Source organism: Dama dama, chromosome 24 (assembly GCF_033118175.1).
Source record: "Dama dama isolate Ldn47 chromosome 24, ASM3311817v1, whole genome shotgun sequence".
Classification (NCBI taxonomy): domain Eukaryota; kingdom Metazoa; phylum Chordata; class Mammalia; order Artiodactyla; family Cervidae; genus Dama; species Dama dama.
Window position 1 is genome coordinate 53,519,883 of NC_083704.1, and position 15,628 is coordinate 53,535,510.

At 37.8% G+C, this 15,628-nt stretch overlaps 1 protein-coding gene across 3 annotated transcripts in view; it reads left to right on the forward strand.

Moving 5' to 3' along the window:
- DCAF1 (DDB1 and CUL4 associated factor 1) overlaps positions 1 to 15,628 on the forward strand; it is a 95,785-nt gene that overhangs the window by 39,216 nt on the left and 40,941 nt on the right. For all 3 annotated transcript variants that reach the window (XR_009690370.1, XM_061128485.1, XM_061128484.1), the window contains 3 exons: positions 13,186 to 13,323; positions 14,308 to 14,817; positions 15,101 to 15,202. Coding sequence is in view for 2 of the 3 variants with exons in the window: in XM_061128485.1 (XP_060984468.1) it covers positions 13,186 to 13,323; positions 14,308 to 14,817; positions 15,101 to 15,202 (750 nt within the window). In the remaining variant the exon portion in view is untranslated. The remainder of the gene's footprint in view (positions 1 to 13,185; positions 13,324 to 14,307; positions 14,818 to 15,100; positions 15,203 to 15,628) is intronic.

A 15,628-nucleotide genomic window follows, 5' to 3' on the forward strand; every position in this document is an offset into this window, starting at 1 on the left:
TCAATGTTGATTAAAGTTTTTATCATGAATGAATGTTGAATTTTGTCAAATGCCTTTTCTGCATCTATTGAGATAATCATATGGTTTTTTACTTTCCTTTTGTTTATGTGGTGTATTGCATTGATTACTTTGCATATGTTGAACCATTCTTGTGAATGTGGGATGCATCCCACTTGGTCATGGTGTGTTATCTTTCATGTGTTGTTGGATTCAGTTGCTATTTTGTTGAGATTTTTCTCATTTATGTTCATCAAAGATTGGCATGTGATTTTCTTTTGTGATATCTTTTTTTCGGTGTTTGTGCTCAGGGTGATGGTGGCTTCTTAGAATGTCTTTGGGAGCCTCCCCTCCTCTTCAGTCTTTTGGAAGAATTTGAGAAGGATTGGTATAAGTTCTTTTATGTTTGATACAGTTTACCTGTGATGCCACCTGGGCCAGGACTTTTCTTTGTAGGGAGGTTTGGTTTTGTTTTGTTTTTAATAACAGATTCTGTTTCACTTCTAGTGATCAGTTGGCTCAAATTATTCATTCTTAAAAAAAATTATTCTTGATTCAGTTTTGGTGGGCTGTATAGTTTCTAGAAAGTTGTCTATTTCTTGTAGGTTGTTAAGTCAAATTATGAACATATAATTGTTCATAGAATTCTCTTAGTTGTTTTGTATTCCTGCAGGTATGGGTTGAGATTTCTCCTTTTTCATTTTTTATTTTATTTGTGTTCTGTCTCTTCTTGGTGAACGTGGCCAGAGGTTTTTCAAATTTTTTTTTTTAACCCTTTCAAAGAACCAGCTCTTGGTTTCTTTTTTTGTTTTGTTTTTGTTTGGTTGCACTGTGCTGGTTGTGGAATCTTAGTTCCCCAACCAGGGATCAGCCCAGGCCCTGTAAAAGTGTGTTGTCCTATCCACTGGGCTGCTAGTGAATTCCCTGTTTTTTAAACCTCTATTTTATTCATTTACTCTTTGATCTTTATTTCCTTCCTTCTGGTGACTTTGGATTTTGTTTTTCTAATTCTTGCAGGTGATAGGTCATTTATTTGAGATTTTTCTTGTTTTTAAACTGAGAAGGGCCTGTATCACTATGAAGGTCTCTTTAAGAATTGTTGCATGCTATAAATTTTGTATGGTTGTGTTTTCATTGTTGTGTTTTTCAAGGTTATTTTTTCATTTCCTTTTTGACCTTTTGGCTTTTTAGTAGCACAGAGTTTAGTCTCCATGCAATTGTTTATTTCTCATTTCTCTTCTCATGGTGAATTTCTATTATTATTTTCTCATTTGTTTTCCTTTGGATTTCTATTAATAGTTTCATGCCATTGTGATCAGAGAAGATGCTTGAAATAGTTTCTTTTAATGTTGAGATTTTCTGCCCTAGTATGTGGTCAGTCCTAGAGAGGGTTCCATGTGAACTTGAAAACAATGTGATCTAGGTGTTTTTGGATGTAATGTCCTGAAATATATCAATTAAGTCTAACTCTTCTAATATATCATTTTTGATTTCTGTTGCCTTCTTGATTTTCTGTCTAGAGGATCTGTTCATTGATGTATGTGGTGTGTTTAAGTCTCCTATTGTATTCCCATTAATTTCTCCCTTTATATCTGTTAGTATTTGTTTTATGTATTTGGCTGCTCTCCTATGTTAGGTGCATGGAGAAGGAAATGGCAACCCACTCCAGTATTCTTGCCTGGAGAACCCCATGGACAGAGGAGCCTGGCAGGCCATGGTCCATAGGGTCGCAGAGAGTTGGACAGAACTGAAGTGACTAATGACTAAGCACACACGCATATTAGGTGCATATATGTTGAGGAATGTAAAATCTTCTTGTATTGATCCTTTTACCATTATATAGTGTCCTGCTTTATGGCCTTTGCCTTTAAGTCTGTTTTGTCTGATGCGAATACTGACTCCCCCTTTCTTGCATTTCTGTGTGCCCAAAACGTGTCTCTCAGTCCTCTCACTCTCAGCCTGTGTGTGTCCTTTGCCCTGAGGGGAGTCTCTTTCAGGCAGCAAAGCTCTTACTTTTTTATCCAGTCTGCTACTTAATGTCTTTTGATTGGAGCAGTCACTTCATTGACATTTAGGTAATTAGTGATACATATATAGTTATTGCCATTTTAAACCTTGTTTTCCAATTGATTCTTTGTTCCATTTTCTTTTTTCTTTCTTGTTTTGTTTCCTTTTATTTTATGCTTATGTTCTCTTCTTTTTGGTTTTTGTGAATCTATTGTATATTTTTGATTTGTGGTTGTCCTGCTTTTCATACATGTTAACCCTTTCTTATTTGCTTCGTTTAGACTGATAGTCATACAGGCCTGACCACATTCTAAAAAAAAAAAAAAATTTATTCCTGACTCTCCTTCCCCATATTTTATGATTTTGATGTCTTTTTAAAAATATCTTCATCTTTATCCTTTTGCTGTTCCTATGTTTATCATCACTTTCTCAAATAGGATTTTTTTTTTCTTTTTGATCTGTATACTGGCTAATTTAAGTGATTGACTTTCCAATTGTGATCTTTCTATATCTTCTTGCTTCTTTCCTGTATAGAGAAGACCTTTTCATATTTCTTTTATATGATAATAGGCTTAGTATTGCTGTGTTCTTTTACTTCTTGCTTGCCTGATAAACTCTTTATTTTTCATCCTGTTCTAAATGATAATTTTGCTTGATGGAATATTCTAGGTTGCAGATTTTTTCTTTTCAAGGCTTTGAGTATATTTTGCCACTCTCTTCTGGTGCAGTGTCTCTAGGGGTTTCCCTGTAATTAACGCCTTGCTTTTTTCTTGCCATTTTTAGACTCCTCTGTCTTTCACTTTTGCCATTTTTGTTTTCATGTGTCTTACTGTAGGTGTGGGCTCATTAGGTATGTGTTCATCTTGTTTGGGACCATCTGTGCTTCTCAGATGTTCTTTAGGTTTGGGAGTTTTTCAGCCATAATTTCTTTAAATACACTTTCAGTCCCCTTTTCTCTTTTCCTTCTAGAATCCCTATTATGCATAGATTTGGTTTATATTATCCCATAGGTCTCTTATGTTGCTTTCACTTTTAAAAACATTTTCTGTCTACTCTTTTGGGTAATTTCCATTGTTCTTTCAGATCACTTATTCTTCCTTCTGCATTATTCATTCTGCTATTCATTACCCTGAGCTCAGCTTTCTCCTTCAGTTCAGTCGCTCAGTTGTGTCTGACTCTTGCGACCCCATGACTGCAGCACAGCAGGCTTCCCTGTTCTTCACCAACTCCCAGAGCTTGTTCAAACTCATGTCCATCAAGTCGGTGATGCCATCCAACCATCTCATCCTCTGTCTTCCCCTTCTCCTCCTGCTTTCAATCTTTGCCAGCATCAGGGTCTTTTCCAGTGAGTCAGTTCTTCGCATCAGGTGGCCAAAATATTGGAGTTTCAGCTTCAGCATCAGTCCTTCCAATGAATATTCAGGTCTGATTTCCTTTAGGATTGACTGGTTTAATCTCCCTGCAGTTCAAGGGATTCTCAAGAGTCTTCTCCAACACCACAGTTCAAAAGCATCAGTTTTTTGGCACTCAGCTTTCTTTATAGTCCAACTCTCACATCCATACATGACTATTGGAAAAACCATAGCTTTGCCTGTAGGGACCTTTGTCTGTGAAATAATATCTCTGCTTTTTAATATGCTGTCTAGGTTGATCATAGCTTTTCTTCTAAGGAGCAATTGTATTTTAATTTCGTGGCTGCAGTCACCATCTGCAGTGATTTTGGAGCCCAAAAAAATAAAGTCTGTCACTGTTTCCATTGTTTCCCCATCTATTTGCCATGAAGTGATGGGACCGGATGCCATGATCTTAGTTTTCTGAATGTTTGAGTTTTAAGCCAACTTTTTCACTCTCCTCTTTCGCTTTCATCAAGAGGCACTTAAGTTCTTCGCTTTCTGCCATAAGGGTGGTGTCATCTGTGTATCTGACATTATTGATATTTCTCCCGGCAGTCTTGATTCCAGCTTGTGCTTCATCCCCCACCCGGCATTTCACATGATATACTCTGCATAGAAGTTAAATAAGTAGGGTGACAATATACAACCTTGGCATACTCCTTTCCCAATTTGGAACCACTCTTGTTCCATGTCCAGTTCTAACTGTTGCTTCTTGACCTGCATATAGATTTCTCAGCAGATAGATAAGATGGTCTGGTATTCATATGTCTTTAAGAATTTTCCACAGTCTGTTGTGATCCATATGTTCAAAGGCTTTGGCATAGTCAATAAAACAGAAGTAGATATTTTTCTGGAACTATCTTGCTTTTTTGATGATCCAACAAATGTTGGCAATTGATCTCTGGTTCCTCTACCTTTTATAAATCCAGCTTGAACATCTGGAAGTTCATGGTTCACGTATTGTTGAAGCCTGGCTTGGAGAATTTTGAGCACTACTTTGCTAACGTGTGAGATGAGTGCAATTGTGTGGTAGTTTGAGCATTCTTTGGCATTGCCTTTCTTTGGGATTGGAATGAAAACTGACCTTTTCCAGTCCTGCGGCCACTGCTGAGTTTTCCAAATTTGCTGGCAGATTGAGTGCAGCCCTTTCACAGCATCATCTTTTAGGATTTGAAAAAGCTCAACTGGAATTTCATCACCTCCACTAACTTTGTTTATAATGATGGTTCCTAAGGCCCACTTAATTTTGCATTCCCGGCTCTCTGGCTCTAGATGGGTGATCACACCATCGTGGTTATCTGGGTCATCAAGATCTTTTTCGTAAACCTCTTCTTAATATCTTCTGCTTCTGTTAGGTCCATACTGTTTCTGTCCTTTATTGTGCCCATCTTAGCATGAAATGTTCCCCTGGTATCTAATTTTCTTGAAGAGATCTCTAGTCTTTCCCATACTATTGTTTTCCTCTATTTCTTTGCATTGATCACTGAGGAAGGCTTGCTATTCTTTGGTTAAAATGGTTGTCTGAGGGGAGGCCTTACAAATAGCTGAGAAGAGAAGCTAAAGGCAAAGGAGAAAAGGAAAGATAAACACATTTGAATGCAGAGTTCAAAGAATAGCAAGGAGAGATAAGAAAGCCTTCCTCAGTGATCAGCTTTCTCCTTGGCAAGTAAATTTTCTAATTTTTCTTGGCTCCTCCTTATAGTTTCTAGTTCCTTTTTATAGTAATCTGCATTTCTATTGATAGTTTTTCTTAATTCCTTCAGTATTTTCATTACATTCTTTTTAAACTTGGTGTCTGTTAGACTGAAGAGGTCTGTTTTACTCTTTGTTCTTTCAGGGGAATTCTCTTGATCTTTTGACTGGGAGTGGTTTGTCTGCTTCTTCATGTTCTTTATATTTCTCTTACTCTGTGAGTTTAGGAGAAATAATTATCTACTGTAGTCTTGGAGGGTTTGTTTATTTGTGGGAGTTTCCCCTGAGTAGCTTGTGTGGTTTTACTGTTTTTTTGGCATGAGGGCTGTTTTTGGTTTGGGTTCTTATAGCCTTTGCTCAGTGTGTGCTGGCTGTTATCCCCTTGGTAGAAGCTATGCAGGTGCATGACCTGATTGTGGGACCCTTGATGGTAGCGCTCTACCTGTGCCTCCTGGGGAGATGGGGGCATTGGTTGGAGCTCAGTCCTGGGACCCTTAGCCAGCCAGCCACACCTGCCTCTGGAGTCCGAGGTGGTAGTGCTGGCTCGTGCTTACTTCTGAGGCTGTGTAGGTTGGTGCCTTGCCACCTGAGAGAACATGCAGAGAAAGAAACTTCTATGGGGTACCCACCCCTTTCCTCACAGGACCCCCAACAACGAGGTCTGGCTTCTCTGGTGGGCCCAGGCTTCTTCCCGTACTCCTTTGGTCATTGTGCACCACACCTTAGTCGCCTCAGGATGCAGCCCCTGCCCTCCTCAGCAGAAGGGCAGGCGTCTGGGATTGGAGAGGGTCGGGTGGGGGCGCCGATGGTCTCTGCAGGGCTTTCCCTGCTTTGCCCTCTGCACACTGGTTGCTGCACTCTCCTCTGAGGCTCTGAAGCTCCCCTTCTGTCCTAGCTGATCTCGTTGCCAGTGAAGGGTCTTCCGAGTTTTGAAACTTTTCCTTTTTCACAGCTCCATCCCAGATGCACAGGTCCTGTCTGCCTTTCTTTCTCTCTCTCTTTTTCTTTTGTCCTACCCAGTTACTTAGGGATTTGCTTGTCCTTTTGGAAGTCTGAGGTCTTCTGCCAGCATTCTGTAGGTATTCTGGTGACAATTGTTCCACATGTAAGTGTATTTTTGATCTATTTATTCGGAGAACATGAGCTGAGTAGGACATCTGCCACCTAAATGATTTCCTAAATTTTATTTAAAATTATTTGGCTGTATAGTTTCTTCATTCTATTAAGTGTTATGGAACTGAATATTATTATAATGTATATGTACCAGGTTTTTCACACACTGTTTAGTTTGTCAGTGTATGCTTTTAATCCAATCAGATCAGAACCTTTACAGACTTAATTCTTTAAGAGTTCTGTCTTAAATAATAAAAATAACATTTTTATTTCTTTGAGGTTGTCTTAAGTTATTTGAGGTCAGAAGGATAAAATTGGAGAGAATGAAATCTCAGAAATTGTACCTTTTGGTCACTATTTCTAAAATTTCATACTCTGAAACATTAAGATTACCCTAAAATTTTAATAGGTGTTTTATGATGAAAATATTCATCATATTAGGGGTCAGTTAGGTAGATGGCTACTATTTATTGAGCGCTAGGCCTGTGCGGAGCATTTTATTTGCATCTATCACTTAATTCTCACAGTATCCCATGAGGTAGGAAGAAAAGCATTATCTATGGTATTTCAGAAGGAGAGAGAAAAAAAATGGTTTTAATATAGAAGGGGTTACACAGATCTGTCCAGCTGAATAACCAGGGTAACCTATAAACTCTCCTATTGCACACAAATGCAAATTCCAGGTAAACTGTAAAAAAACTCTTAGTGAAATCCCTAGGTGCCAGAAATGAAGATGGAACTGTAAAACAGAAGTGATAATTGAGGACAAGAGACAGAATCTTGGGTGAGGAGTTAGAACAGGGATCTTGACCTCCACGTAAAACTGGGACTCCCAAGGGACCGTCACTGAAACAGTAGAAAAGAAAAATATCTGCTTTATGCTGTGGGAAGATGACAGATTTTTCAGTCTCTGACTTCAGTCTAAGGGGCAGGGCAGGTAGTCTCTGACAAATTCTGGGCATGGGACTTACTTGGGTATATGTTTGAAAGTTTTGTCATATGATTGGCAACCCCAGAGTCGATGAACAACAGTAACAACATTGTTCTGGATCAGTGATGTTCTTTGGTTGTCTGGCAGAAGCAAATATAAAACTCCTCTTGGGGGGAAGCTCTCATAATCCAGGCCAGAAGGGATTCTCACAGAAAAAACGATTTTCAGGAAAAGTGAGTTTACAAAAAAATCACAAAGTATCCCAGCAAATAATCCTCCATGATTAAGAGTCAGCAGTTAAATAATGATTGGATGTGTTTCCTTTTAAGATTTTTCATCACTAGCATAGAAATGTAACTTGTTTTTGTGTATTGATTTTGTATTCTGCAACTTTTGGGAATTCATTTGTTCTAACAAGTTTTTTTTTGGGCGGGGGGTGTTGAATCTGTAGAGTTTTTCATGTATAAGATCATGTCATTTGTGAACAGAGCTAATTTTATTTCTTCCTTTCCAAAATAAATGCCTTTAATTTCTTTTTCTTGCCAGTTGCAAGTTGGACACAACTTAGTGACTGAATAACAACAACTATGTTGAATAGAAGTGGTGAAAGCAGACATCCTTGTCTTGTTCTTAAACCTTTGGAGAAAGTCTGTCAGTTTTTAATTTACTGTTGCATGTAATGTTAGCTCTGTTTCTGTTTTTTTTTTTCCATAACTGTCCTTAATTGTGTTGAGGAAATTTCCTTCTCTTCCTAGTTTATGAAGTGTGTGTGTGTGTGTGTGTGTTTGCTTTGCTGGATCTTTGTTGCTTTGCATGCGCTTTCTCTAGTTGAGGTGAGCAGGGGACTCCTCGACTCCTCTTTGTTGCGGTGCATAGGCTTCTCATTGCAGTTAACTTCCCTTGTTGTGGAGCATGGGCTTTAGTCACGTGGGCGCAGTAGTTGCAACTCACAGGCTCTAGAGCCCAATAGTTGTGGCACATGGGCTCTGCGGCTTGTGGGGTCTTCCTGGACCGGGGGTTGAACCAGTGTCTCCTGCATTGCAAAGTGGATTCTTAACCACCGGACCACCAGGGAAGCCCTATGAAGTGGTTTTTAATGAGAGGGCTTTTACTTCTGTGAAATTATTTTTTCTTACCAGCTGACACTGTCATGTGGTTTTCTACTAATTCACAAAAATTAATTCACACTAATTCAATTAGTGCGGTCTGTTACATAGATGGATTTTTGCATTTTGAACCGTATTTGCGCGTTTGGGTAGATTCACTTGGTTGTGGTATATTCAGTAATCTCTCACAATGCTGTTTAACTCATTTTGCATGTATTTTTTGAGAATTTTTGCACCAATAGTCATAAGGGATATCTAGTTTCCTTGCACTGTCTTTGTGTCAGGGTAATGCTGTATCAGGTAATGCTTCATAGAATTAGTTGGGAAGTTTTCCCTTTTCATCGATTTTTTTGGAAAAGTTTTAAAAGGCTTGGTATTAATTCCTTAAATGTTCGGTAGAATTTACCAGTTAAACCCTCTGGTCCTAGGTTTTTCTATTTGGGGTGGGTTTGATGACACATTAACCCTCCTTAATGGTTATGGGTCTGTTCAATTTTTCTGTTTCTTCATTAGTCAGTTTTTGTAGGTTGTGTTTCTAGAAGTTTGTCCATTTAACCTAAGTTACTAAATTTTTTGTTTATAGTATTCTCCTGAAATCCTCCCTCACTTCTTTTTTTTTTTGACTGTGCAGCACATGTCTTGCAGGACCTTAGTTCCCTGAGCGGGGACCTAACCTGTACCCTCAAACATGAAAGCACAGAGTCCTAACCACTGGACTGCCAGTGAGTTCCCTTATAATCCTTCTTGTTTCTGTAAGATTGGTGATAATGCCTTCCCTTTGATTTTTGATTCTAGCAATTTGTCTTCTCTTTTTTCTTGAGGTCAGTCTAGCTCAAGGTTTGTCAGTTAAAAAAAAAATTTCCTTATTTATTTTTGGCTGTGCTGGGTCTTTGTGGCTGCTCTTGGGCTTTCTCTAGTTGTGGCCAGTCGGGGCTACTCTTTGTTGCAGTACCCGGGCTTCTTATTGTGGTGGCTTCTCTTGTTGCAAAGCTTGGGCTCTAGGGCTCACACGCTTCAGTAGTTGTGGTGCATGGGCTTAGTTGCTCTTCGGCATGTGGGATCTCCTCGGACCAGGGATCAAACCCGTGTCCGTTGTTTTGCAAGGTGAATTCTTAACACTGTACCACCAGGGAAGCCCTATGTCAATTTTTTTTTGATCCTTTCAAAAAAACAATTTTTGGTTTCATTAATTTTCTATATTTTTCTATTTGGTATTTTATCTCCATTCTAAACTTTATTATTATTTTTATGTCTGTTATCTTTGGGTTTTATTTGCTCTTGTTTCTTGAAGTATATAATTAGGTTATTAATTTGTGACCTTTTTTTCTTTTTAACTTTATGTACTTATAAATTTTGCTCTTTGCGCTGCTCTGGCAGCATCCCACCAGTTTTGGTGTGCTGTGTTTTTGTTATCATTAATCTCAAGGTACTAATTTTTCACTGTGATTTCTAATTTGACCCGTTGGTTGGTTATGACTGTTAATTTCCACATAATGAATTTTCCAGTTTTCTCTTGGGTTATTGATTTCGCATTTCATTCCATTGAAAAAAAATCTTTGTAAGAGGTCAGCCCTTTTAAAATTATTAAGATGTGTTTTGTGGCCTAACATATTGTCTATTCTGGGAAATGTTCCACCTGTACTTCAGAAAAATGTGTATTCTGCTCTTGTTGGATAGAGTATTCGCTATATGTCTTTTAGATTGAATTGGTTTTCAGTGTTGTTCAGCTCCTCTGTTTCCTTGTTGATTTTCTGTTCAGTTCTATCCATTATTGAAAGCTGGGATAAAGAGTTTCTGTTTGGGATAATGAAATTCTAGAAATATAGTGGTAATGGTTATACAACATTGTGAATGTATTTAATCCCACTGAATTGCACACTTAAAATGGTTAAAATAGTTAAAAATTATTGAGTGTTAAAAAAAAAAGAGGAATCAAAATTCTAAGACTGGAAAAAATGGCCATTTGGAAAGTGAATCAAGGAACTACTGGAAATAAAAATTCCAGTTATTGAATTTTAAATTTTAATAGACGTAGACCAAAGTCTCAACATAGCTACTGATAGAATTAATGAACTTGAATATCTGACAGGATAGTTAGTAATGAAGTGCTTAGAAAAGAGAAGAAAATTACAAAAGAAGTTGAGATATGGAGACTAGAATTAGAAAATTTTGAATGTATCTAAAAGGAATTTCAGAAAAAGAATAGAAGGAACTTCCCTGGTGGTCCAGTGGTTAACAGTCCATGCTTCCACTGCAGGAAGTATAGGTTTATCTCTGGTTGGGAAACTATGATCCCACATGCTGTGCCGTGAGGGCACAAAGATCACATACACACACAGAGAATAGAAAGGTAGTGTTCAGAGAGACGAGGCTGCTGCTGCTGCTGCTGCTAAGTCACTTCAGTCGTGTCCGACTCTGTGTGACCCCATAGACGGCAGCCCACCAGGCTCCCCCATCTCTGGGATTCTCCAGGCAAGAGTACTGGAGTGGGGTGCCATTGCCTTCTCCGGAAACGAGGCTCGGATCTTATAAATAAATGAAAGATGTGACCACTCAGATTCTCTCTCTCTCTCTCTCTCTCTCTCTCTCTCTCTCACACACACACACACATGTACACACGGAATAGAAAGGCCGTATTCAGAGAGATGAGGCTAGGATCTTAATAAATGAAAGACACGACCACTCAGATTCAGAAAGCCCAAAAAAGAACACCAAAGACAAAAAGATTTTAAAAGCAACTAGAGTAAAAAAGATTCCTGCAAATTCACAGCAAGTTTTGCCACAGCATCAGTAGAGGCCATAGTAGAAAGTGTCTTCAGAGAACGTCTGTAAACCTAGAAATAATGACTACAATTTTGGGGGGACAAAAGAGGGAACAAATTCTGGGTAACATGTAATGGAAAGGAATAGTTGGAGTTAGTACTTAAAGTTTTTGTGATGTTCAGAAAGAAGAATGAAAGACACTTAAGAAGTAGATGATATGTTTGTTTTCACATCGGTAAGTATTTTAAAACCAAATTTCTCAGTGTATTGTTCAGAGTGTTAATAACTTTTTTGAAGAAAGTTTAAAACTTAGAAATATATAGGAGAATGACACCATGACCTTAGGGAAGAGTTTAAGATATAAAGTGCACAAAGTTTAAAAGAAAATACTATTATATATGATTACATAAAATTAAGTTGTGCTTATCATGAAACACTGGTAAAAGACATAGGTATTTCACAGAAGGTGGAAGTATGAATGATCACAAGGCATGAAAAAAAATGCTAAACCTCATTAGTAAATGAGAAAATTAAAATTAAATGAAGCATTAAATTTTCATACCCATTGTACTACAAAAAGTAAAAAGTCTGATAGTGGTCAACTTTTAGTAAAGATGTATTAAAAAAATGGACTATTCAGTGTTTGAAATGTGAATTGTTGTGATCACTTTGAAAAATGGTTTGGCTGCCTTTAGTAAAGTTGAGCATACACACCTGTGACTTAGTAGTTCTGTTCCTAGGTGTCTACTCTAGGGACATATTTGCACACACAAAAAGGTAAAAGTTAAGTGAACAAAATAGCAGCAGAACATGGAGGTGAAGAGCATTTGGAAGTACGCTGCCTGGGATAAGACCCCACCCAGCTCTGCTACTTACTAGTTTTGTGACTTTTGGTAAGTTACTTAACCTCATTGTGACAGTGTTCTCGTCTGTAAATATAATACTTTGCCCAATCATACAAAGTTGATACAAGGATTAAGTAAATTGTATGTAAAGCCTGTCTTATGTTGGGTACTGTTTGTGACAATTACACATAACAGTATACTGCTACTGCTAAGTCACTTCAGTCGTGTCTGACTCTGTGCAACCCCGTCCCTGGGATTCTCCAGGCAAGAACACTGGAGTGGGTTGCCATTTCCTTCTCCAATGCATAAAAGTGAAACGTGAAAGTCAAGTTGCTCAGCCATGTCCGACTCTTCGCGACCCCATGGACTGCAGCCTACCAGGCTTCTCCATCCATGGGTTTATCCAGGCAAGAGTACTGGAGCATAACAGTATAGATGAATGTAAAAAACATAATGTTGAGTAAAAGAAACAAGTTGCAGGAAAATACATGTGACACACACAGTTTATACAGTTCAAAGCCTATAACATTTAACAAAAGCTCTACAAGAAAATTATTAAAATTTAGGAAGGTAGATACCCTTTGGAGAGGAAGGAGGTTGATGATATAGGGAAGGACAGATGGGCGGTTTCTCTCTCTTAAGGTGAAAGAAAGTGAAAGTAAAGTCTGTCAGTGGTGTCTGACTCTTTGCAACCCCATGGACTGTAGCCTACCAGGCTCCTCCATCCATGGAATTTTCCAGGCAAGAGTACTGGAGTGGGTTGCCATTTCCTTTTCCAGGGGATCTTCCCGATCCAGGGATCAAATCTGGGTCTCCCTCATTGCAGGCAGACGCTTTACCATCTGAGACACCAGGGAAGCCCTTAAACTCATTGGTAAATCACAGAGGTGATTTTCATTTTCTTTGGACTGTACATGTTTATGTATTTTATTTCATAATAAAAAATAAGAGTGGGATATGTGGAGTTTAAACACTTGTTTTATGGAGGACTTCTTAGACATTGATAATGTTAATTGTGCATTGTGAACTTCAAAGAGCCACATAGAATTTTCAGTGCTCCCCGTTTGGTTATGGAACCTTTTGGGTCTTAATAGCTACATTATGTGATAGTTGATCTTTAGCTTGAGTTTTAGTGGATAAATAGGACTTTCACAGATGCACAGTTATTTTAAACCACCTTCTATAGTACATTTAGTTTGCTTACATTTTGTAATCTTATGAGCAATATTGAAATATTTTATTAAAATTTTTTTTTATAAACTGAAGTCATTGCTTATATCTTGAATTATGAAATCTTTACCCACCTGATTTGTACTATTTCATTTCCTTTACTAAAGGAAGGAATTGTTGAGAATCTTTTCAAATGGGCCCGAGAGGCTGATCAGCCACTGAGGACATACTCTACTGGTCTGTTAGGAGGTGCTATGGAAAATCAAGACATTGCTGCCAACTACAGGGATGAAAATTCACAGCTGGTAAGGACCGTGTCAGAATGATTTTTTCACGCAAGATAGTATATTCACTCATTCTTTCTTGCTATTTGAAGTTGAGTCAGTAGATCTCATTCGTATTCATTGTACTAAAGTATAGCTATAATATCAGTATTTCAGCTCCTACCTTATGTAAGAGTTTTGACTGTACCTTTTTTTTAACTTTAATATAGCAGTTTTTCATTTTGTCAAAGATCATGATAGTTTGTACCGGATAAACAGGACCATTCCCTCTTACTTTCCCACATTTGGATTATGAAAAATTTCAAACATATAGCAAAATACAATTTTACAGCAAACACCTGTATATAGACCACTTACATTGATTGTGAGCATTTACTGTGTTTATATTTATGACGTACTCATCTGTCCATTTACCCCTCTTTTCTGTCTGTTCACCATTGTTTTTTTAAATGCAGTTTAAAATAAGTTGCAGGCCTGAACACTCTTTTTTTTTTTTTTTTAAAACTAAGCATAATACTACAGTTTTTGATTGGACCAAAAAATGAGTATCTAAAGGAAAACATAAGAGGTGAACTTGAAAAATAGCTTATGTAATTATGTGTAATGTGGATGACAGTATTTAACAGAATACAGATAAAAGTTTGAAAAACCTTCGTGTTTGATTTTCAAAGACACATGTTAAAAATTGTGAATATACCTAGTGTCTGCCCCTTCAAATGTGATGGTCCGGTCCAGCATGATCCAGACAGATGTGTTGTGAATTAGGTTTTATCTGTAAATCTTCTGGTTTGGATTCCTGGAAATTTTATGGGGAATGAGACTTTTAGCCATTATTATATTTCATCAAGCTATAGGAATCAAGTCAACATACTTGTCAGATCTGTACTCTTACCAGTCATTGAGATAACTGCCTGAGTATCCTTAAATGGAAGAAAGAATTACTTGACTTGTTTAAATTAAGATACAGAAGAGATAAACCTGTTTAATTCCAATATCTGTTGATAGGTGGCATTAGTGCTTCGAAGATTGAGGGAGCTACAGCTTCAGGAAGTAACTTCAAGGCAAGAAAGCAAGCGTCCTAGCCCACGAAAGCTCTCCTCTGAACCCCTCTTGCCTCTGGATGAAGAAGCTGTGGATATGGACTATGGCGACATGGCTGTAGATGTAGTGGATGGCGAACAAGAGGAAGCTTCTGGAGACATGGAGATCTCCTTTCATCTTGAGTCAGGCCACAAGACCAGTAGCAGAGTGAACTCAGCAACCAAACTTGAAGAAGGGGCATTGAGGAAAAACAAGTCAACAAAACAGGCTGACAGAGAGAGCTTCAGGAAAGCCAAGCAAAAGTTGGGTTTTTCGTCTGATCCAGACCGCATGTTTGTTGAATTGTCCAATAGCAGCTGGTCAGAAATGTCCCCTTGGGTGATTGGCACCAACTATACCCTTTATCCTATGACTCCTGCTATTGAGCAGCGACTTATTCTCCAGTATTTGACCCCTTTAGGAGAATATCAGGAGGTAAGCTTACTGGGAAAAGTAGTGTTCACACTTCAAGACTACTGTGTTTATTTCTGGGGTATTTTGTGGTGGCATATTATACATTGATGTGTTTTCATTCTAATACAGAAAAGTCTGTGTCAAACTGGTTAAGTCTTATGGAAGTCACTCCTGATAAGGTCTTTTCGAACAAAATGTGTTTATATGTTTATAAAGGAGGGAGGAAGAATTTCTTTAGTCTTCTGTCAGGAAATATGTGAAAATAAATTCAAATGTTAAGACATGTCTTTGGTGTTCATTTCAGTTACTTCCCATATTCATGCAGCTTGGGTCACGGGAGTTGATGATGTTCTACATTGACTTAAAACAGACTAATGATGTCCTGCTTACATTTGAGGCACTCAAGGTAAAGTTCTTTAAAATATTAGTTACTGAGCATTTAATTAATGTGGATTGTCTATGTGTTTTGGTATATAACATCTCTGGATTTTATTGTTTAGAATGTTTCTATTACCAGATGTGTCAGTAGTAACAAATGAAAATTTCTTGTTTAAATAGAGTTGAGGCTTACCAAGTTTAACTGTATACATATTGTATGATGTTAGGTTATCTAGAGTAGATAAAGTATAAATCAGAAAATGAACAAAGAAATAGAGGCATACCCAAATTCTGTGAAAGTAAAGGAATTTCTAGGTTGCAAAGGGGCTAAATATAGGAGGGCAGTTATCCATACCTCTTTATGATAATTAAGGTAATCTGAAGGTAGAGAGGTTAAGTTGAATGAATAACATTGTGGCTATTACAGTTCTACCTAACAGGTAACTAATGGACA